General features: G+C 42.8%; 1 protein-coding gene and 1 non-coding gene across 2 annotated transcripts; one reads left to right on the plus strand and one right to left on the minus strand.

Annotated features, from left to right (window-relative positions):
• Nucleotides 1-11,468: 11,468 nt before the first annotated feature.
• On the minus strand, nucleotides 11,469-19,631 carry LOC141026601 (small ribosomal subunit protein uS2m-like). Its single transcript, XM_073503413.1, has one exon. It carries the CDS (start codon nucleotides 19,117-19,119, stop codon nucleotides 18,037-18,039), a length of 1,083 nt encoding a protein of 360 aa, XP_073359514.1. The 5' UTR covers nucleotides 19,120-19,631; the 3' UTR covers nucleotides 11,469-18,036.
• Nucleotides 19,632-23,239: 3,608 nt separating this feature from the next.
• On the plus strand, nucleotides 23,240-23,322 carry TRNAY-GUA (transfer RNA tyrosine (anticodon GUA)). Its single transcript has one exon. It is a non-coding gene; the product is annotated as a tRNA-Tyr (tRNA).
• Nucleotides 23,323-24,139: the final 817 nt, after the last annotated feature.

Raw genomic sequence — 24,139 nt, forward strand, 5'->3', positions numbered from 1 at the left:
CGTGCGGTTGACCGGGCTGCCATCACAATAATCTAGGATTTGCATATGCTCTAGCATTCATTCTTGTTCTTGGTCTTGCTTGTTCTCCCTGGATCTCACTGCTTCCTTCCTACCCCCGGTAGCAAAAGTCACGAGATTAGTTATTTAAAACGGGCCTTCTGCCTTGGATTGCTTTGGCCCATTTGACTGGATTCCCAGTATGGCACCTTGCCCATAAAAGCTAACTACTAACTTCGGTGAAGGAAGAAGCAAGTTCCCAAGAGAAGTGAAGTCATCAACCTGGTATTAGTTTGCCAATCTAAAAGTCAAGTGATACAGGTCGGGATGGGAAGAAAGAAGCGATTTCCTCGAATTTGCTTTCGAAAAGGTGTAGCTGCATGGAACAAAATCCACATTACCAGTTCTCAATTATGAGTAACTTGCAGGATGAAAGATTCTTATTATTGTTAGCACCTCTGCTCTACCTTTTCAGGCTAGCTTCCCATCGCTCGAAGTACACTTCCGGTGCACTTCTCACTGGTCAAGCACTATCGCTTGATTTCTCTCATAACTCTTCCACCTACTCCTTTGAGTAAAGGAGAAGATTGTTGGATTGATCCCTCGATTTGGACACTGTAGGGAGCTTCTTCAGTCAGTGGGCAAGGAATTCTGCGGCTCAAGTCTCTGAGCTTGATTGCACATAGGGTGAGAGAAATCTACCTTCTACTAAGGTGTACTGTGTGTAGGGCCCTGCTAAGTCTTAAAGACCAACTTGAGGACTCAAGCCAACCGCTGACTGACTTCTCGATGGCCCGAGAAAAGCAATTCGAAAACAAATCTAAGTAGTTCCACACACAGGGCTTTGTTTGAAAGACAGAGGTATGTTCGTAAAGGTAGGCTAGGCGCAGCGCAATCCTTAGAAAGCATACCTAGATTCAAAGCCCACTCTTTCCTTCAGCTTCCACCGCTGTCTTATGCGGCAAATAACCACCTAGGGAGTAGAAGTTTCTTATTTCGGTCTTTTTTTCGCCTAGTTGTCTCTATTTCGATTGCATTCTATGTCAATAGGTTCGTTTTTGCTTTATCGATAACTATCTCCTCTTGATGGAAGAACAGAAATCTCATTTGATTCGCTAGGAATAGGAAAAATTGGAATAAGTAGAAGGGAGATTGGATTGGGACGACCAGTCGGTATTCGAAGATCCTTTGGGCTTAAATGAAATAGACTAATAAAGACATTCGCACAGAGCACATGATTCGCTAACTAGTCAGGATTCAGATTTGGTGTAGCATAGTTTGGATCAGTGATATCATGACCTGAGCAGGCATCCTTCACCTCGGAATTTCCCATATTATGAACAGTCAAAGTTCACGTGGATGCTGCTTTCTGTCTCGGATACTGGAATTGGCGCAACTGGAGCAATTATCCGAGATGCGGCGGGCATGTTCATTGCGGCCTGTAGTGTTATGCTCCCTCGGGCAATTGACGCGACATCAGCGGAAGCAAAGACAATATCTGTTGAGGGCGAGCCCCGCTCCCGAAGATACCTGATGATAAGTATGTTATCGAAGCGTTAAAGCGAGAATTCACATCTGTAAAAGATTCCCACATTCCGTGAGATTCGTTGCCTACCAAAGAAAGGTGCAAATAAGCCATTTTATTCGATTTTGCCTCTGCTGATCCTGCTCATGCTTTTTTTTATCAATTGGTAAAGTCTCTCAGCCTTGCAAAGTGGAAAAAGAGATGGGCGTCGGATCCATGTTTCGCTAATCCCGAGCTTGAAGAGAAGTGAATGCCCGTGGGGAAACGAAGAAGGCCTAGGGTTATCTATTGAAAACCATGCATGCCCAGATCTATTACGAAAGTTGGAAAAACACAATGGCCAAATGCACTTATTTTCGAAGAAGAATGAGGCAATCGATCATCCGGACGAAAGGGATATGGAAAGTGGGCTTGTTCTTCACTCTATAAGTCAATATAACAGGCATCCATGGTTAACAAGTAGAGACTTCGCCTTTCTCTAAAGAGCCCAGAGGTCCTGCTAAATAAGATGTATTGTGAGCACAAGATGGACCTGAGCTCCTCTCTTAAACCAAGGCATACTCTACTGGCTTTCCCGTGGAAGTTTTAGAAGGCGGTTAGGTTAAAGATAAAGTGGTTGAGCAGTGAGAAGTGCACCGGAAGTGTACTTCGAGCGATGGGAAGCTAGCGTGAAAGGTGCTCCAGCTTGCTTGCTTGGTCAAAACAGGCTTTAAAGACAGCTTTCTCTTTCGCTATCTTACTTGGATAGTTTAGGCTTTCTTTTCCTTCCTCATTCACCAATCTATCATGACCGTCTTCTTTTCCTCCCTGAACTTATTTGAGTTGGTTTCGGTTGGTGAAGTCACCGGTATGGTATGATGGTTTAGTACCGTGCTCCTATAGTCCCATTGCCATCTCTTGGCTTAGAATTTGACACTTGATCATCGGTCTTCTAGGTCAAATGGGTGTCATCCCTTCTCAGCTTCTCACTTGAAGAACTATGAGATCTCTTGGTTCCAAACGTTAGTTATCCTGTTCTCAAACTTTTTTTTGCCTGCTTTGTCTCAACGAAAGCTTTTAGCCCATCCAGCTCGAATGAAGCTAGCTCTTCCCCTATAATATGCTTTCCTTCGGGGCAGGTTCTTTAAAAAGAAAAGAAGAAAACGTGAGACTGGTTGACTTCTCCGTCCTCAGCTTGTTGAATTGCATGGTGGAGTTAGGGCTCCCATATAAAACGTATAGTCAGTGGGTTGAGTGCTATCAACCAGATAAGATGCTGATAGTCTCGCAGAAGTACTTAACCTTGAAGATCAAATAGGATTTACCATTTATAGATCAGACCCGGGGTCAGTTCGAAATACGACTCCCGTAAATAGATCTGGTCGAGGAAAGCATGTTGAATATCCGGTTTCATAAAAATAACTACATTCTCGCATTTATCGATCAGAAAACGAATAAGATCAAAAACGCCATCATTCTTATTTTAGAGAGGTGTCCCCAGAAGAAGATTTCTTCAGTATTAGCTGAATGTCTGACTTATGGTAGGAAGCTGTAGTTAGGGACGCCCCTACTTTATTTACAAGATGAAAGAGATCCGTATCAAGAGCTTATTCTTTTGGCTTTAAGCATGGCGTTTTCATTCATTTGTAACTATATAGATATATAGCCCTTGCAACCATGTCCCGGTCTACCCTTTTCCCTGATCTTTGGACCCGTCCACTTAACTTGAGCTTACATCTTGACCCTTGTATGTAGATTTCTGATTTCCTTCGCAATGAACAATCTATTCTCCACTTTTGAATCAAAACACTAACCACAACCGACCCAATAGTAGGAGTAGGCGGCAGTGAAAGTGCCACAGCCAGGGGAAGTGCCAGAGTCTAGAACCGAAGGTGGTTGCCACCTGATAAGATCCAAAGCGCAGCAAAGCCCCACGAAAGCAAACAGTACGGGTGGAGGAGTTACCGTGGGCACCGTGTTGGTTCAATCTCTCTATAGGTAGTGTGAAAAACCCTCAATTCAAGAGTTCCTGTTGACGGTCCCATTCCTTACTCTCTTTTTCAACTAACTTAATTGTAGTCCGCATTTCATTCTGCTGAGGATTTTGCGTATCACAGCTTTCGATCGACCAATACCCAATCCGCTATTAACAAGCAGTTGGATAGAGCTTCACCAGAGGGATTTGGTGTAACAACCCCCTTTACTGCACACTCAATTATAAGGAGATTCTTTCGGGTTAATGCAAAACTAAGTTCTTTTCTCATAAATCAGGTCAAAATCTTGAAATCATGCCAAAAAAACGGGGGGGGGGGGGGGTTACGCAACTTTTTCCAGTGAGATCATCTATTCCCTTCTCTTTGGCGGATTCAATCATGCCTTGGTAATTGTGGCTTGGCCTAAGCGCTCACCTGAGAGTCCAAGAAAGAAGGCAAAACAGCTATATAGAGCCCCTCCCTCGAGTCGAGCAATGAACAAGTAAGTAGAGACAAGGAAGAGGGGAAATGCAGTATCGTTATGTTATAGCAAGATCATTAGATCATGGGTGAAGCAATCGATCATCAAAAAGTTCTTTATCAGCCGGCGGAAAGCGTGGTAATTCATTCATTTCATCGGAAAAGGATCGAACAGGAGTCATCGCATCGTTTCTAGATCTTCGATACCTCTATATTCTGAAGAATAGGTCCTAAAATGGTCAATCGATTGTTTTCTCAACGGGAATCGAGGAAATGGCAAGGGTTTGAGTATAGCGAGCAGAGGAATAGTTTCCTTTATCAAAAGAAGCCTATCGACTTGGAAACAGAAGATGTTGTAACTTAACTGCACCCTTCCTCTTCTGCCGATCTTTACAACGCTATGCACATCTCCTTCTTAGTTTTGAAAAAGAAAAGGGCCTCTTTCCTTTTCCCAATACTTGACCAAGATTTCTGTTTAGTTTAGTTCTAGATTAGGAAGCAATAGATGTTCCATTGGCCGAGAAGGAAACCAGTAAGCAGATTGAAGAGATAGATTGAATAACAGGCAGATTCCCCTCGTAACAGGCATATAAATAAGTCCCATTAAATTGATTGATAGACTACGCATCGATGGTGTCGAGTCAATCCTTGTAAGCTAAATACTACACAACCCTTACGTATCCGTATTTTGTAATCACCTTTCCCTTCCCGTCGCTTCCTTATACTAGAATTCTGATGACGCGTGCAACCCCGGCTACTTCGCTACCCTACTATTAACAATTACGGAGTTTCGATTGTTTATCCAATGCAGCTTAATATGGTTATGCCAGCAAGGAGCATGAAATGAAGATGGTTATTTACTTAGAAGAGGAAACGGCTAGTCAGCAGAGCAGCGCAGCGGAGTCATCATATTATCATATTCTTGAGTCTCTCCCCACGGGATGACCGCTTCCACCAGACTCTATTTCTATTGGTTCACCTTAGATTTCTTGGTTGTCTACATCCGTCTAATCCTTATCTATAAGAACATAATCGCTAAGCTATGGATGCTTCGGCCGCACTCTCTACTCAGCTATCTGTTTCTACTGCGTTGCGTTTTGAAGGCCCGATACAAAAGAAAGTGGCCTTCCTTATTAGTAGTGATGGAGACGTCAGGTCCGAGAAGGAATAACCTAAAGCCAGTGATAGAATCTGTACAACCGGCAGGAGCGATTGATCAGATATCGCAGGAAGAGTGAACTAGTAGGCTTCTTGATCCTCCAATCAGTGGTAGTCACAAAGCCCGCACATTCCAATTCGATCATAACATGACTAGTTTCCTAAGGCATGACTTATCTTCCCAGAATAGCAAGCATATCGTAGCTATTTCACATAGTGTCCCGAGATATCAGTAACTCTAGTCAATGCTGGCCTTACTCTTCCCTTTCCTTATGCTAAGTGGCAACCTCTTGTTTAAGAGTGCGGAATCCTATTTGTGTATCAGAAGACTATGGTGACCCGTAGATCTTCTATTTCGCCGGAATTCGTTGATTGTCATTTACAATGTTCGTTGTAAGATCACTGAAGGTCCTAAATTGGGAGAGTTTGCTTGCTATCAAACAAATAGTGGAATCTAAAAAAACAATGAAATCCATTCACACAAGCTGGACCATTGCCTTCGGCAACGCCCTAATTCCTTTCCTATCTTTCTTCTTTTTCTCAAGGACCTGTAAGAAGAAGCAAATCCCTTTCTTGAATGGCCGAGGAAGAGGCGGCACTGAACAGAACAAGATCCCCCTCTACCTATCCTTGGGGCTGTGCGCATTCTTAAACTTGAGCTGGGTAGGACTCAGGAGAAGGGTGCCTCGGGAGATAAGTAGTTCCTCACCTAAAGCCCTCGTAGAGTCTAAGTAGTGGACCAGAAATATGACATCCTTCCCGCTGTACTAGATTTTATCTGGTTAAAGCCAGGTGTGCACATTATATTCATTATAGAAGATATAGAAGATACTGCCATGCCAGCTGTTTCTTATTGGTAAGCTTGCTTTTCGTCGAATGTCTCTAAAGAGTGATGGTGGGGGAGAAAGAAGAGTTGGTATGTATATTTCTGGTGCCAGTTGACTAGCTTGATAGAAAGAGGAATATGTTGATCTATCAAATCTAGATTCTATCATTTGTGCCATAGCTTTTTGATGTTTAGTTATCGAAGTCAGTATCTTTTTCTCTCCTGGTTCACAAAGCAAGGTTTTTTCCTTGCGCAAAATAGCTAGCTTGCCGGAAGTCACCTAGCTGGGCCACTGCCTGGATACATTACTAAAGTGATTCTCTGGTTTTGCTTGCGGTATAGGAACCCTTCCCGTATAGGAACTACTGCCGAGGCGTACCGTTGTTTCCGTAGAGGAAGCCGCATCCCCGAAGTGCACCATTCCTTCGATCAATAGAATAGGTTATTTTCTTTTTTGCCGTATAGTTATTGTTGGTAGGAGCCGAAACCCTGGATAAAAACAAAAGGAACCGGATTGCCGGTAAATCTCAATTTGCTCCAGAGTTTTTTCTAATGACCTTTCCACACCTGTTGAAGGGAATCACTCCTGGCAACTCCTAGAATGCGGTTAGAACTTGTTTTTCTTCAGAAATATGGGGAATCAGCCATCGAACTACCACTGCTATGATCCGTCTTCGATTCACCAGCATCAGCTATCTTAAAATGGCATTTTAGAAAGCATCTCTTCCCTTGTTGGCTTGGGTTCCTATCGTTTACTAATAATAAGAGGAGTGGTGCCTTTAGATTTCTTTTCTTGAAATTATGCATCTCTCTTATCAAGTGATTTCTGACATCACCCTGCTCGCGAACATAGATCCAGCCCTTCCTATTGAGAAAAAACACCTTGTATCCCCAGCTCATTGTGAATAAGCAGGTGATACATAGGAGTGAAGAAAGAAATTCCCCGTGCCGCTTGCCGTTTCAGGTTCAAGGAATGGGGAAATGTTCTGTTGAGAAATGTTTTTTTCACTCATGGGCGTAATTCCCTGCATTGGTGTGTGAGAATTCTAAAGCTAGCTTTATGGGAGAGCAGGTTAGGGCGTACCCCCGGTGGAGCATGTAGGTGGTGAAGGAGGATATCGTTCAGTGATGCTATGACTACTGACCATAAAAGAAAGAGTTCTTTACGGCGCAGATGTGCGTTAGGTTTCCTAAAAACGTTATCATTGATAGTGGGGGATCTCTAGGAGGGAGGGTTATTTCTAGAAAAAACAAATGGATATCCATTCTATCTAGCCGAGGGATATTTCAAGAAGGTAGGAAGTTTCTCCTTCCGGCCAAGGAGAAAGAGACAAGTTTCCACCTCATCCGAGTTTTCTCAGTGACTTCCCCATAGCAACGGGAGAAGTTTTTTCACCCTAAAGGAAAGGAAATTCGAAGAAATCAGATCTTTCAGTGAAATTAGCATCTACTAATCTAACTAGCGAACCAATATTAGTATCATTTTTGGGTTCTTACCTTTTAGTGACTCTTCACCGAGTGATACACTACTACTTTTGGTTCGAGTGATACACTACGGCATGTTACGAACATTATCAATCCTTGAAAAAAGGAAGAAATGGCGAACGTACGCTATCCAACAGAAGTCCCGACCGATATGACTATTCCTATCCTTTCATCCTTAAGCGAATGCTGGAACGAAAGTAATCCCTCGAAGTTCAATAAAAAGGGTATTGCAAATCAACTAATTGTTTGCAAAATACCACCTCCTCCTGTATCTACTATTGGTTTCCTGAAAATCAACCAAAAGAAAGGGTATCCTTCGTTGCACATCTTCTGAAAAGATAAGGGCTCGGTATCGGCTCAATCGAACAAGCTGAGGTATATAGGGAATAGTATAACATATTGATTATCCTATTGGATTGGTTCCGCTCAGTCGAGATATGATGACTCAATGGGCATTGAGAGTGGAGATGAAATGCACTATCGTTATGCTTTGAGGTGAAGAGATTTCGGTTTATATATTATTGATGCCCACCTCTTTATCCTTGCTATCCCTCTCGCTCTACCCAACTATCTATAATGGGGCAGAGAAGGATAAGCAAAGTAGGCGCACGAATATTTATTAATTAAGAGTTTTCGAGACTTCATTCTCTTTTTAGTTTTGACTCTAGGTCCGGTACAGGTTGACGCGGAGGATAGGGATGGGAAAAGAAGCCCTAGCTTTGGGAAAGACCGGATCATAACATGAATTTCAGGGCATACTTAGTAGATGCAGATCTAGGTACTCTTTCTTCCTCAGATGGGGAATGGGCCAAGCCGATCCGTTGTTGGCTCTGAAAGTGCATTTGCTAGTTCGAAAGAAGCTGAATCCAGGTGCAAATGGGATTCAAAATGATTCTTATGTTTCGTAGCATGCTGCGCAGACTCACTTGGTAAATAGCCTTCCCTAAAAGAGGCAAGGTGCTCACACATGAAATTCCCTTTTGAAGGATATCCTATTTGACTTTTATGCCATACTTGGGCAAAGCCATCGAGACTATATCCATCACCAGGAAGAAGAGAAGCGAAGCCATAATTTCTTTAGGATAAGCCTGAGATATCTAGTACAGTAACAGTGGTCGAATTGCTGCATAGCCCCCCTAATACGAATTTGGCAAATCCTCGTTCTAAAGTTAGCGCACCATTGAGGTAAGTAAATATTAGTAGGCACACAGGCAGCCCGTTGCAAGGAAGGAAAGAGCAAGAGCTAGGGCTAAGTGCTCGAGTTACGGTTGTTGACTCGGAATTGTAAGCCGAAGAAGCATTCCTGTGACCTGGCCGTATGAATGGTTTCTTTCTCAATACCAGAGCTAAATAATTAGGCATCAAAATTCAAAGAAGGTTTGCCTTCACTTCAACCTTAACCATTGACGGAAGATTCATACCTATGAATATTCCCCTCCTCATTTGCTGAAAGCACTTCCTATAGCGAACCAGGCAAGGAACATATCGAGTAGGCTAGTACCAATTCCTCCACATCAACAGCAAAATAGGCATATGAATCTTAAGTAGGAAATTCCTTCATCTCAGATGAGGTAGGTAATCTACCATAATTTATTTCCATTTCCAGGTAAGATGAGCGGAGACGATTTTATCAGCACCGATACCCCCACGCATCGTGGCCGGTTCCCTCGGGGGTAGAAACTTAGCTTGGAGAAAGATCCCGTTGATCTTCGGGCTGGCCCTTGCCTATTGAAAGTATGGTGTCTCATAAATGCTTTGTTAATGCCTCTTATTCGTAGGATTGGTCCAAAGCGCGGCTGAGTTGACGTTGATAGACTTGTGCGTGCTCTGCCGCTCGTAACCTTTTTTTTCTCCCATCGATCGAATCGAGGAGGTCAAGTTTCGAGAGCAGAGCCTCTCGCTTCTGATTATCAGTCATATCGTCGTCGAGCAGAACGCACAGGGAAGTAATGTCAAACCTGAAAAAGAATATGGCACGAGAGATTTAATATAGGGAGGAATGAATCGGGCATCAAGTAAACTAAGGCATCAAGGAAAGTAAGACTTGAGGATGGAAGGGAGGAAGGAACCAATAAGCCACCGTCAGTGTACCAGTCATTGGGACAGGTGCCGTGTGTTCGGTCTACCTGCCTTTAGTACGACCCGGATGAAAAGATGCTGACTTTTCTTAAAGGTTAGGCCAAATGATTCTAAGCTTGAGGACCCATTCTATCCGGGCCTAAATGCTGGAGTTTCAGAATTCACTCTACTTCTTACTGACTTTCGCCGAATATATCCTATGTGCTTAACACATTGACGTCGGCGGCTAAGCTTTCTTTCTAATGGTAAGCCGGGGATCTAATAGTCCACTTCACCCTATCAAACTTGACCTCGATATAGGTTGCTTTTTGATGACTAGTTAATAGAATAGACGGTATCTATTATTTTCTACCTCCTCTACCTAGATCTCCTTTTCCTAAGGAGGGAGAGAAGACGGTTCTCCGGGACGGAAGACATCTCTCACTCGTACATATATGGATGGGTTTTCTACCTCAGAAAGGGATGAAACTGAGCAGCAGAGATTGCTAAAATAGCAAAGGGGATCCAGATTATTTCAGAACTCCAACTGAATGATGCTATACTCGAATCTGATTCTGCTGCAGCTTGACAAGGACCTGTGAAAATGCTGATATCTCGAATCCCTATCTTATTAAAATGGGGTAGCTTTACTGAAGTACTGCAAGAAAAGTATGGAAAAAAGCATAGTCGGTACTTCTTAATGCGGTACGTAAGCTGGTTATCCTGACTAACAATCATGCCTTGCTTGGATTTAGGGATTAGGAATTCTTATTGGGAAAGAGATTGGATTGGCATTCAAGTAGGAGTAGATCCTATTGGTCCAAAGTAGGCATTCTTGTATCAATTAAAGTAGCTATCTTCATGAAATAAGCGCTAAGATTCTAGTTCAAAGATAGGAGCATTAAGCTCTAAATCCAGTCAGTCCAGCTGGAAGTTTCACTAACTACTTAGGGAACTAGGGACCAGACCAGAGTTATGATTGGTGTATTCCATTCCTACCGTAATTGAGACTTGCCCTCGCTCGCGGGTGATTCCTTATAGCTTGATCCATGTGATGGCTGTTCTCTGCAATGAACCACAACATGTCCATGGACTTCACAGAGAATTGAGTGAATGCACTAAAAACCAAGAAATGACATAGCGAGAACTGAGCAGCTCGAAAAGCTCGGACTTCGTATACAGAAAGTAGAACTAAAAGCAGATGAGTAGAGATTGAATCGAGCATAGAAATAAGAGAGTTTTTCTTTGCTTAGCACTGTTCGGTTCGTCTTTCTTTACAACTCAATCTATGCATAATTCTATTTCTTGCAGCGCTGAATCCGCTTTTGAAATACAGATCAGGGGGTGGTATTCTTATTCCTTGGCTCGCCACTTATGAAACAAAACTAGATATTTCTTATTATTTTCTTAGGAGCTGAGCTCCGCATGCGGTTCGATTAAGATGCGACAAAACCTTATCCATTAGTCTTGGCGATGCCAGGGATGGAGGGAGTCATCAGTCGCACAAGCTTATTGCTAAAGCCAAGACAGGACATAATAGCTTCTAAGTAATGCCATTGTACCCGCTTTCATCATGCCCAACTCAAAAACCATTTATCCCATACTTCTTCTTTTCTTGTTCCTTCGTATGAATAACAGGAATCCCGGTTCGGATGGTTGACCAACATTATGATTGTGTATGAACTAGGGCTTTGGCTCAACACCTGCTGTCTTTCTTGCCCATCCTTTTGTGGTATCGAAGCTGTTCATTGAGATCCATAGGTTCACGTTACAACCCACCAATAGTCGATTCCAGAGCGGAAGGCGAAAAAGATAGGACGGGGACCCTTCGGAAGAAGGTATATGCCCGTAGTATCTAGAAAATATTCATGGTTGCAAGAGCGAGGTTAGTCATCCTCACCGGGGTCTTACGGTCTCATAGAGGGGGGAGAACTACCTAACTAAAGAAGAATAGTGCTCTTTATAAATAAGAGTAGGCGTGGAGAGCTTTTTGCGGGGAAACTTGCAAGTCAAGTTTGGGGGGAGGCGGGCGTCGACCCAACCTTATGAGTATTCGGACTATAACAGTTCCGATGAACAGTCACTCACTTTTGACAGTTATACGATTCCAGAAGATGATCCAGAATTGGGTCAATCACGTTTATTAGAAGTTGACAATAGAGTGGTTGTACCAGCCAAAACTCATCTACGTATGATTGTAACACCCGCTGATGTACCTCATAGTTGGGCTGTACCTTCCTCAGGTGTCAAATGTGATGCTGTACCTGGTCGTTCAAATCTTACCTCCATCTCGGTACAACGAGAAGGAGTTTACTATGGTCAGTGCAGTGAGATTCGTGGAACTAATCATGCCTTTGCGCCTATCGTCGTAGAAGCAGTGACTTTGAAAGATTATGCGGATTGGGTATCCAATCAATTAATCCTCCAAACCAACTAAACCGGGGAAGCTGAAGCGGAAATGCAATTCTCGGGTGAGGGAAGGGGGAAGCTCCAGGAAGGCTTCGCTCGCTCGCTCAAAAAGCTCTAACGCTCGTTTACGAGTGGAGTGCATAAGCCCTTATTGAAGTAGGGTGAGGCCTTACTACACGAGCTCGTAAGTCAAGCACGGAACGAGCCTTGTCTACGAAGCTTCGCTTCATCATCTTGCTTGCTTCTGGCGAAGCTTAACGCACTATAACATAGGCATGCATGATGGTATGGTAGGAAGACTCCTTTTAAGGCCGACCACTACATAGGAGCGATAGGAAGCCAAGCCGTCAAAAGGAAAGGCGAGCAGCCCTTATTGCAATAGCAAACGGCCTACTTATAGCCCTATTTATACCCTTTCTCGGGGACTTCAACGGGCCTTACAAGCTCAATAAATTGCAATTCTTCACCTTTTCCTCAGACAGTGGGAATGCATTTTCTTACTTGATTGACATTGACAGATATGTGTACCACACCGAACAAGCAATATGTCATATGCTTGATGTACCAGCCAAGCCAGCTCTTTTTTTCTCAGTTCCCTTATCCTTAGCGCAAAAGTAAAAAGAAAATGAAAGAGAGTTTGTATTTGCAAATGAAAATGAATATGGATCTAAATAAATTAGATAATCAATAAATAAGAATTGGAATAATAGAAAAAATATCCTTCGCCCCTTATCTCTTCATCATCGTCGGTTCCGTCACTTGTGGTATTCGTTTAGAATCTTGTTGACCCTACTCGCTTACTCCTATTTTCCTTATTTCTTTTTCTACATAATTAATTAGAACTTTCTTGAAAGAATGGGGTTCTCTCTGGGGGGGGCGCACCCTCTCTTCCTTTTTGAGAAAGATGGGCTTGTTTTTTTTCAATAAGTTCTATTGCTTTGACACATTTAGTATATAACATAATATATATAAGAAAAGTACTAAAGGCGAAGGGCATTCTGTTGTACAGCTACTTTGGTATAGTTACAGTGAAGAACAAAGGTTGAAGAAGACCAGCAGGAAGGGTGTGCTCACTCTTGTTGAGTTGACACACATTACAGTGAAGAACAAACTTGGAGGGAGAAAAATAAACCAGAAGGGACCCATTGTTTCTGTGCAAGTCGAACAATGATGGAAAAGCATCCAGTATGTAGCCGACATATGCCAACAACCCAAATGCACATATGCTAGTTAAGTTGAAACTCCTAAATTAAAGCGCAAGCAACAAAACTACTTTTTGGAAGGCGCGGAGCGTTGAAGAAGAGCATAGCTCGATTAACACAACTAGGGGCAATATGGTTCATTTTCCTAGAACACCACAACAAATGTCCCTACCAGCTGTTGCCAGTGAAGCTGAAACCATGGCTACCCCTCAACAAGCCTCTAGCTCTTATCCTAGGCCTGAACCGCCTGAACCTCCAATTACCGTACCATTGGTACTGAATACGACCACCACTCACACCTATTCCAGACCTTTAAACCCCTGACCACCTAGACCTCTAGTAGCAAAGCAACTAAAAGACCCAATCACAAAAATAACCCTCTCTATCCCCCTCAAAACCTTGGCACGAACACTTGTTTCCAGCCACCTATGGCCTTCCTCACAGCTCAAAACATGATAATATTAGACCTAATCCTGCACCTCCACCACCACAACCAAGACCCAATTCAATACCAAATATCCAATTTTCCCAACCAATACTTTTGCCCTATGCTAGAAATTCCATGAAACCAGAAGTGCCAATATATACTTACCTTAACCAACCGCTTCCAACTCAACAGCATGACCCGTACCAATACCTGCAAGAACAAAGGCCGCAAAATCAATATCAATATGGGCAGCAGATACATCAACCTCCTAGAGTTTATTTTCCAATATTTGAAGGGGCCAGGTCTTGGATACAAAAGTGTGAACATTACTTTTCGGTGTACCAAGTTACAGATTGGTACAAGGTAGAACTTTCGGCTATGCACCTTAGGGGGAGAGCTGAAAGCTGGTACAACAGTTTCTTAGTGAATAGGGGACAAGTATCTTGGCAAGAGTGAATTCAAGAGATTGTAGAGAGGTTTGAGGTAAGAAATGTGGTTGGTGTAGTTGATGAGTTTAATCACTTGAGGCAAAGAGGAAGCCTAGAAGAGTACAAGTCACACACAATTGGCAGAATTGAGGGCTGCCATGTTGAGGTGCAATCCCTATTACGATGACAACCTTTTTCGACAAAGTTTTCTTGGGGGTAAGGGTATTGTAAATAGAGATAGATGTTTCGTCCGGCTCTGAGAAACAATTCGGCAACCCCGCTCTTCCCTTTGCCTCTTCCACATCTATTTTGGAAACTTGATTCGGTTGAGTTTGAAGCAAGGATCTAATCAGATAACGCTTTGTTCTCCAATGAATGGAGGTGGAATAATTTATTGAGATAGAGAAAGCTACATCTCGACTTTATTTAAACGAAAGAAAAAGGTTAGTCCTGCTCCTAGACTTCCAATTCCAAGTAGTAGTAACGGAAAGGAACAGGTTTAGGAGAACTTTTTTTATGTCTTTCTTATAGCGATCGCTGAAAGTCAGTCAATGCCCTGGCTTCAATGAATGAAGACCGATGGGCTACGAAGTGGAGATGATGTCGTCGTGTCATTGCTCGTGATGTCTTCACCAGGATTTGACTTACCAATGTGAAAGGTACCGTGCCAGTGGTTCTATCATTTAGATAGAGAGTGATCTTTCCTTCTTGTCGAAGAAAGATATGACGTTGGGAAGGGAAAGGGAGTAGAAACGTTTTCGTAGCCTTGGGGCGAAGGGCTGAGAGTTCCGTGATCCAGTTCTTTGAGCATACATAGGTTGAGGATGGAACTCCTATAGCAATCGATGTGGAAAAAGGCAACAGCCGAGAATACAAAGCAGAAAAAGCGAGTGAGATCTTGACTTTCTATTATCATACAACATAGAAGTATTTAATCAAATCAGAAAGAGCCCTGGGATTTGACCAAAACGGCATAATTGAAAGCTCTCGTCTCAGTCGCTCGCCTAAGAAAAGGTACCGGGTTGCTCCGTGATGACGAATAAGCAACCCAGCCCAATCCTTGCTTTCATAGAAAAAGGTGAATTTACTCGAATATTCGTTCAATGACTCAATATTTAGTAATCAAATCATGCGTTTGTTAGATCATTTAGTGAGAAATAAAACGAGAATAAAGAGAGAGTCCTCACCTCAATATCGACAACAATGACCTGGCAAGTGAAGTAAAGTAAAAGCAAAGTAGAGCCCAGTTGATGTCAAACGTTTTCAAATCTTACCCACCATATCCATTCATGCACGTTACTAGATGAAAAGTAAAAAATAAAGCAATGATGGTTTTTATCAGAGCCACTTTACAACCGGTTTAGCAACTTCTTCATGCCCCTACGAACGAAATATTTGGAGTTTGACAACTGGTTGACGCCGGTTGATACTCGAATGAATATATCGCCGGTAGATACTTGCTTTTCTAATGAGGTAGACACTTTTGCATGTTAAGGTTTCCACTTCAAACCATCCAGATTTACACTTCAATTTCTCGTTGTTGACACGGTTTACACTTGACTTCATTCAAACTGACACTTATGTATCTATCGAGGCGGGCGGGCACTTAACCAAACTCAGGTTGACACAAACTATACAAAAGTCTTAATTAGGGTGTTTTTTCCGATCAACCCGAAACTCCGAACAGAACCGACCCTGACTAGACCTTTTCCCAAGCAACTCCGAATACTGGAAAATCTGAATGAAATTCGATAAGAGAAATCAGAGCATGTTTCTAAATTTGTGATAACTACTTATTTATGAGTGAGAAATGCTTCATGCGAGCACCCTTGGCGGCCTGCTTTTGAGACAGGGAGGCCATGCTCGTATCTATGCTTTTCATCATTGGTCTGGTCTACTCGTACCCCACCCCACAAGGTACATCTTCGACTACCGTGCTTCTTATCTTGACGCTATACATTCAGTTCAGTCAGTCCCAGAGACTTATCCTTCAGAAAAAGGTAATCCACCCATATTGGACTTTTCTTCACCTGGCCTCGCGGATTCAATACCGAATTCTCTTCGCATACCGGCCTGCTAATTCCGGGATTAGCTGTTCTCAATGACTGGTGGATGCCTCTTTTCTACCTTAGAAATCCTTTTTTTATGTACCTTCTCCCTCTCTACACCTTTTTTCCGCCTCGCCGCCCAGAAAGACCTATAGAAGAAGGAAGAATTCAATCCGTATACTCCAAGCGCCGTAACTATCGCACTTTCCAAGCAACCCTCCAATGAAGAAAGTGCAATTGAAACAATCAAGAACGGAAAAATAATTAGACTCCCTCGTCAATTGTTTGGATTGGAATTAGGCTCCTCTACTCTAGTCGTCCTCTTCTATTTCGGGCAGTAGCTCAGCCCGTTCCGGGCCTTCCTTTACTGAATCTATTAGTAGTTGCACTTTTCGACATATGCCTTTATTTAGGCATTGGTTGTAGGCATCCCCTTCTCTTCAAGGAATTTCTGCGCCCGGTTCCTGATCAAGTGTTGGAAAAACTAGAATATGATGCTTTCTACTTCAGCAGTAGGGTTGGCCTGAAGCCAGCCCATAGAATAGATACGGGCGTGTTCTACACAGGAGTTCTTGTAGAACATGTTCCAATCAAACCTCTTTCCCTTCGTCTCCGGTTTTCAATACGAACAAGTGTCATCCTCTTCTCCCATCGTTTGGATGGAATACCCACGTGGAGCTGACCTTCACTTTTCAGAGACAGGGGCAAGCCGATAATTTGTAGCCTCCCTGGTTGTTTTCTGGAAATTTCAGTAGAAGTGAAGCCCTGTAGGAGCTCCCTAAGGACTCTAGCTAAGACCTTTTTGAGACCCTGGGTGACTCGCGTGGACTTATCCCCTCTCGGTAAGCCGAAGACCATATCGTCTGCGTAGCGTGCGTAATAGAAGACTACGGTCCCATCCTCTCGGACCATTACCCTTTCAAGCTTGGCATCCAATATATGGAGATAGCAGTGAATGAGGACAGGTTCAATCGGGCTTCCGAGCGGTATTCCTCGCTTCTGGCACGTGTAACTCTTACCTTTTCTATCTACGTGTGGTTTTCATGAAAACCTATTTTATCAACCTATGGACTCCTTTCAATGACAGAGTCTTTGGAGCAAATTGGTTCAGGATTCTAATGTTAGAAAAGAGTTACCACTCAAGGGAGGAACAGGATATGTGGAAGGCTATCCTGGTGGCTCAAGACTGACCGGTATACCTGGACCAGTCTATATTGAGCCATATTCATCAATTCGTCAGGCAATTTGGCCTCACACAATGTATCCCTGTTCCACCAGACGCTTAATCAACCCTGGAACACAAGAGAACCCTTCTTATCGAAGAGAATTGCGTATTAAACAGATGAGAGAAATAGCCCTAAATATGTGCATCGAGTAAGTCATTACCTTCTATTCGATCTCCAGTATCGCTCATCAAGTACTTGATCAGATTCCTCTTTTTTCTTGCAATTGCAAAGTGGTGGAAAAAATTTGTATTTCGGTCACCATGTCGTAGCCAATTGGCTCTGCCCCGCTGGAGCCATGCTACTTCTTCTTGTTCAAACAGGTTCTCGAGCAGCAGTCAAATTGACTTCCCCTGCTTGAGCGTAATGCCCGCCCCTGGTGTGGTGGAAAAAGCCTCGTTTTCTATTCCTTTTAAAGCTGCTGATGCGAGCTACCGAACAAACAAGATTAGTACAAAAAGCCACAACTAGCACTAGCTTTCGTGATTGCTTCTTTCTACCTTTCTCACTCCGGTAATTGCTCCTTCTCCAAAATATCACTACGGACAAGATGAGCTAATAGAAAAAGTTAGGGCAACAGATGATAGCGACTCGCCAGACTCGAACTGGCATAGGCGGATCGGATCAAACGAAATTAGCCTTTCTTCCATCAACAGGAATCGCTTTGATTTCGCAGTTCAAGAGGATGGTGGGGGCAACCTCTCTACATCTGCGGGCCGGTAGGCCAGCCAACTAACTCTTCAAATGAAGAACTGATTACTCCACATCTATGAACCTATCATTCCCCGCCCTTGCCCATTATTTCTTTTTGTTTCACGCTAGGACTTTGCCTCTTTTTTTGAGGAAAAATATGGAAGTAGAATCTCCTCTCTTTTAGAGGCGTCTTCCAAATCCAATTTAAGATCAATGAGGTCTTTCAGAGAGCCGCAACTCTTTCCATTAAATTCTAGGATCTCTTTGATCCTATGCGCAAAAGCAAGGTGTGAGCCCGCGACCCCTCGATCGCTCTCAGAGTCAATCGGCCCAAACCGGGTTATGAGCTCAACGAAAAAAAAAGTATTTTTAGAAATTGCCTGCAAAACCGCCTTGCGAGCGTTAGCGTCAGCGTCAGCGCCATCTCCCGATGGATATTTTTTGCGCATCTCCAATAGCGCCTTGGCCCTATTTTCTTCTTCGTCTATTGGGGAAGAAGAAGAGGTGGAGTAGCAGGCGGATCTCATCCCTCCTGCGGACTTCCCCGTACTCAAAGTGACTCTGAGAGATTGCGCTTCTCTACTAATCGCATTCTGTTCAAGAATCACTGTTTTCATGATCGAATGACGAAATAGATATATGAACTGTATAGGATCATTCACTGGGATGGGATAAGTGATTCTTTTATAGGATTCCCATGGGATCGTAGAATCAACTAAGGATGGAATAGGTATTTGTGATCGATCAGCTTCCAGTATGACCGAAGACTTTCTATCTGCATTCAGAATAACCACACAATCAGGTTGTTGGTTCAACCCAAAATTGATCCTCTTCTTTCTTGAACGGAATTTTTTTTTATTTGCAAAAGAATTGGTCAAAAACGCCCCGATCTTCCATTGAGAATCATCGAAACAATGAGAATTCACATTTCTTAAATAGCTTCTTAAATAGCTCGCCATTTCTTCCGTTATCTCATAAATAAATAAATGATTGGTCTTTAAAAAGAAGGAACGGCCTTTTTGACGACTGGGAGATCCTATAAAATGAAGAGCGTTTCGTAAACAAATCAGTGTCTTGTCTGAATCGAGAATAGCAATTCCATTTCTTGAACCACGGATATAGACTTTGAAATGGTGATCAGCTACCCGACGGCCGAGATGTGCATTCGTACAAAGTAATTTAGTACAGACTATCGAAAGCATTGTCATTTTGCGATTTGAGTTCCGGAGATACAGGTGGTAAGTTATGGGTAATGCGGGGGAACTTTAAGACGAGATAGAATACCTAATATGGGAGTGGTTTAAGTGAGAGAATAGCTCCCTTACCAAACCAACTGAGCTATTTGCCATGTTTTTGACAAATGACCTAACTTTGATGTGATGTGCCCGGCTAGCCCGGATCATTCTTAGAGCAGTCGAGGTTACCGGAATTACGGCCTTCCGTACAAGAACTGGCACTATTGTAACTCGCTATGGGCCTCCTGCCTTCTCGAAAGAAACTGGCTTTTGAAGAAATTACTCTATTTTACGCATTTAGTTGAAGCGGATTCAAAGAGCTCTATCGAGCAAGGAAGGAGTATACTATACTGTAGCTGGATAAGCTAGATACCAAAACTTTGATAAAGATTGAGGCAACCCATTTGAGGAAGAACCGGACGGACCCCTGTGGAGATGGCATAAACAATCCTTTGACGAACTTTCTGGTTAACATAGAATCTATGAGTTTTTTCTTCTAATTACTACTACTAACATTATTCAATCTGGTATCCAAGAATTTATTAAGCTCATCCCGCAAGCACATGTACACATCTTGGATTTTACCGTCTTAAGATGGAAGAAGATTCGTTCTCCTACCCATTTCTAAGTTAAGCAAGAGATAACTCATAATTTGATATGCACTCGCACTCGCATCTTGGGTCACTGGAACCTGATGATAATTACTCACTCCTTCATCCTGAGAAAGGATCTTGGCTATGAAAAAAAATGGATCACTAGCTTGCGCAGCAAATTGAATGAAACTTTCGTCCGAAGTAAACATTTCAGTCTGGTGTTCGTTATACCATTTAAGGGCATCATCTAAGTTCGAGAACTTTGGATACTTAAAGGCTGCAGCACATGCTAAGTGTTGACTGAGATTCTTTTTTTCCGACAGGTGGTTTTGTGCTTGAGGTTGAGGATGATCGGCAGAAAAGAGTAATAAACTTTTTGACAAATCACGCTCATGAAAATGCAATACACCTGAACGGTAGATTCTATCACGGAAGTCCATGAATGCTGGCAAATAGAATTGATAACCTTCGTATGCTGACGCAAGTCTTATTACAAAATCTTCATAACTAGCCTGCTGCACCTGTTTTAATAATTTATTTAACAGTATGTTATAGCTACAAGCATTATTAATACCTTTGACGTTATTGAAGTAGCACTCCCTCAATATGTCTGAGGCTTCTGTCGGATTCACGCGAGCCAGAGCATTTGGTAAAAGAAGCCCACACTCAACTAAACATTGACGATTCTTTTCCAGAAATCTCAGGAGCCTTTTGTTTATTTCAAACGCTTGAGACTGAAGCCCATTCAAAATATCACACATCTGCTTGTATTCTTTTTTATGTAACTTTATATAGAAGTGGTTTAAGTCATGGGAAGTTAATAGCCGAAAGTGATTCTAGATATCCCCCGTGGGTTTGCATAAGTAACCTCCTATCAGATCCGATAATGTATCAGGATCAGACCCCCTCTCTGCTGGTTGCCAATCCAAGGGTTTGCAAAGCATCGGAAGATTGAGTTTGATAGGGAGCAGATTTATGTTCAAATTGCACATAACATAACAAGAATTCTCTATATACCCTTGACCTTTCTTAAGAACTAGCACTGGATCTTCTTTTGTTACTCCCCTATCTATTGATATATGTAGAACATTTCTTTCAATCATGAATTGGAGCAAGTATTTCCCGATATCATAATGACACTGAATTTTTTTCTTTTTCTCTTTTTTGCTAGCACCTTTGGGCTGAACAACATCCTTAACTGATTCTACCTTACTAGTGAGTACTGCTTCCACCTTACCACTACCTGGTGCTTTGTATTGTAGAAACCTTGCTTGTTCTCGTACAGTTGAATTAAGTTGATCTATAAATCTAGCTGCCTTAACTGCGGATGATTCCTGAAGAGTGTTGAATACCAAGCCTAGTACATGAATCATGATAGCCTCAAGCGTATAGATACCAAACATCTTAAGCATAGGTAAGCTACTTGGTAGGCAACCCTTTAGATATTGCTTAGCGTTAGGCTGATCTTTATTAATCAAGAACTTTACTATGTTAGGAGTTACTTTAAATAGATTATCCTCATCGAACTTCATTGTGCAATTTGCAATTTGATTCTGTAAATCTATTAATTCAGTATCGGAAAACACACCATTTTGATTCTTCTTTTCATTAATCAACAACTTTCTAACATCATCCTGATACATATCAACATTAGAAGTCTTTTTCGTTTTGTCAATATCCAACAGCTTAGCGTAGTAATCGTTCCAGAACTCCTTAATAATACGTGCATTTTGCAAAGATTTCTCATTCTCAATGCTATCATCATATGTCTCGGAACAATAAAATAGAACCTGCATACTTTTATTTGTTACCCTTACTAAACCGCAGTAAGGATACAAATATGACTGAAATAAACTACTAGAATCTAAATATAAGGAAAGGATCAGAATAAGTACTAATGCTCTGTATAATACTTTTCCCCGAGCGATGGTTTAGCGGATTCAGAATTGTAACCAAGCATCCTGGGTTCTATACCCGATTCAACACTAGAGCATGCAGCCGATCCTGGATACATAACTATATAAAGTGTGCAGTTTTGGATCTTTATTGGTAGCCAGTCTTTCACTTCTGCCTCTCCACTCCCATGCCTTTCTTGGTCGGACCAACCCAACCGGCGATTTCCGACAAGTCTTTCTGCTTAGAGCAAGAAGCGGAACCAAAATAAAGCTTTCTTTATTTTCATTTATGGATAACCAATCCATTTTCCAATATAGTTGGGAGATTTTACCCAAGAAATGGGTACATAAAATGAAAAGATCGGAACATGGGAATAGATCTTATACCAATACTGACTACCCATTTCCATTGTTGTGCTTTCTAAAATGGCATACCTATACAAGGGTTCAAGTTTCGATCGATATTTGCGGAGTGGATCATCCCTCTCGAAAACGCAGATTTGAAGTTGTCCATAATTTACTGAGTACTCGGTATAACTCACGCATTCGTGTACAAACAAGGGCAGACGAAGTAACACGAATATCTCCGGTAGTCAGTCTATTTCCATCAGCCGGCCGGTGGGAGCAAGAAGTATGGGATATGTCTGGTGTTTCTTCCATCAATCATCCGGATTTACGCCGTATATCAACAGATTATGGTTTCGAGGGTCATCCATTACGAAAAGACTTTCCTCTGAGTGGATATGTGGAAGTACGCTATGATGATCCAGAGAAACGTGTGGTTTCTGAACCCATTGAGATGACCCAAGAATTTCGCTATTTCGATTTTGCTAGTCCTTGGGAACAGCGTAGCGACGGATAATTCCGAATCTACATAGGTCTAGTCCAGGGGACAAATCAATAGGAAATGCTATTTGCTTCTTAAGAAGAAGAACTTTTTTGAAATGAAAGAGTTTCCACGGGCGTCGGATATCATTTCTTCAAATAAGGAAGAAGTGTTATCGAAGGATTTCCTTCCATTCTTCCTAGTATGGAAGAAGTAAAGAAAAAGTACTGCGTCTCGATCTATACGAAAGGGCACTGGTTTTTTCTTTCGGTTTCATTGATAGCAGAAGAGTACGCTAGCTAGCGGAGCCTGAAAACGCTTGCTTGCGCCCCACCCCTACGGAAACTATTGCCTATGCTTGCTGCTCGCTCAGTGTCAGTAGAAGGGAAGAAAAGATGGTCACTCCTTTTAGGAACATGGCGAGCCTTACTTACGACTGTTGCACTTCACTCGCTGCTCGTTCATTCACTTGCTCATGAACTCGCTGCTTCGCCAGAAGCGACTAGTCGCCTCCTTTCCTCCGCCGAAAGATGCTTAGCCAGAAGCGACGAAGGAGGGGAGCTGGGGAAGGCCGACGATGGCAATGAGGGGGAAGCTGTCGTAGAAGCTTTGCCCCTTGCTTTACATAAATTGTTATGAACTTACTAAATGACCTTATTTATTCTCCCGGAACGCTAGCAAATCTAATAGTTCCATCTGCTCTTCTTAACTTAAGAACGAAGGCCGCCATCCTTCTTATTCAGGAACCCTTTGTTTGAGGAGGGCGTATCCCCGGGAAGGGGAGAGTGGCCGAGCGGTCAAAAGCGACAGACTGTAAATCTGTTGAAGGTTTTCTACGTAGGTTCGAATCCTGCCTCTCCCACTTGTTGTAGACTTAAGAGAAGAGAAAGTAGACGGAAGCCTAGGAGGGCCAACCGAGCGAAGCTCTTTTTTTTTGCCGTGCCGTGAAGTGCAATTTTCTCGTATGCGTTTTAGAGAGGTTGTCGAAAAAAGACGATCTATAGAGATTCCCCATCTATATCCAATCGAGAATAGAAGCGAGTCGCTTCCGGCGTCGGCTTGTAGTCTCTGCAGTCGGCACACGCACGCGCCCGCCATCATGCCTCCTTGGTTCGGGACGAAGCCAAGCGAGACATACGATAGACGAAGGAAGCGCCCACCCAGCAGGAGGGCTAAAACCTGTAGTTTTGAAGTTGCAAACTCCAGCTTCGAAGCTGGAGTGCTTTAGCCCTTTTTTAAGCAAGAATCACCGTCTTGAGCGCCTTGCGCGCTCAAGAACAAGCAAGGGATGAGCGCTTTGTTGCTAAAGCAGATACGTTTTCTTGCTGGGGAAGGCTAGTTTGATCGAGGATTGGAGAGGAGGGAGAGGTGGAATAAAAAGCTCGGGATGGATTTTGGAGTCTTTGTGCGAGCCGTATGCGGTGAGAGTCGCACGTACGGTAAGGAGGGGGGTTCGCGTCTATACGTGTAGTGTGGTGGTTGGGCCTACCCACCCTATTTGTTCCATGATCTATGGGTCTACTGGAGCTACCCACTTCGATCAATTAGCCAAGATTTTGACCGGATACGAAATCACTGGTGCTCGATCTAGTGGTATTTTTATGGGGATTCTTTTTATCGCTGTAGGATTCCTATTCAAGATTACTGCAGTTCCTTTTCGGGCGGCTGTAGGACGGACG

This window comes from Aegilops tauschii, chromosome 7 (genome assembly GCF_002575655.3).
Source record: "Aegilops tauschii subsp. strangulata cultivar AL8/78 chromosome 7, Aet v6.0, whole genome shotgun sequence".
Taxonomy (NCBI): Eukaryota; Viridiplantae; Streptophyta; class Magnoliopsida; order Poales; family Poaceae; genus Aegilops; species Aegilops tauschii.

Excerpts from the sequence above, each read along its gene's own strand:
- LOC141026601 (XM_073503413.1), bottom strand. The coding sequence starts at position 19,119 with ATGACAATGCTTTCGATAGTCTGTACTAAATTACTTTGTACGAATGCA.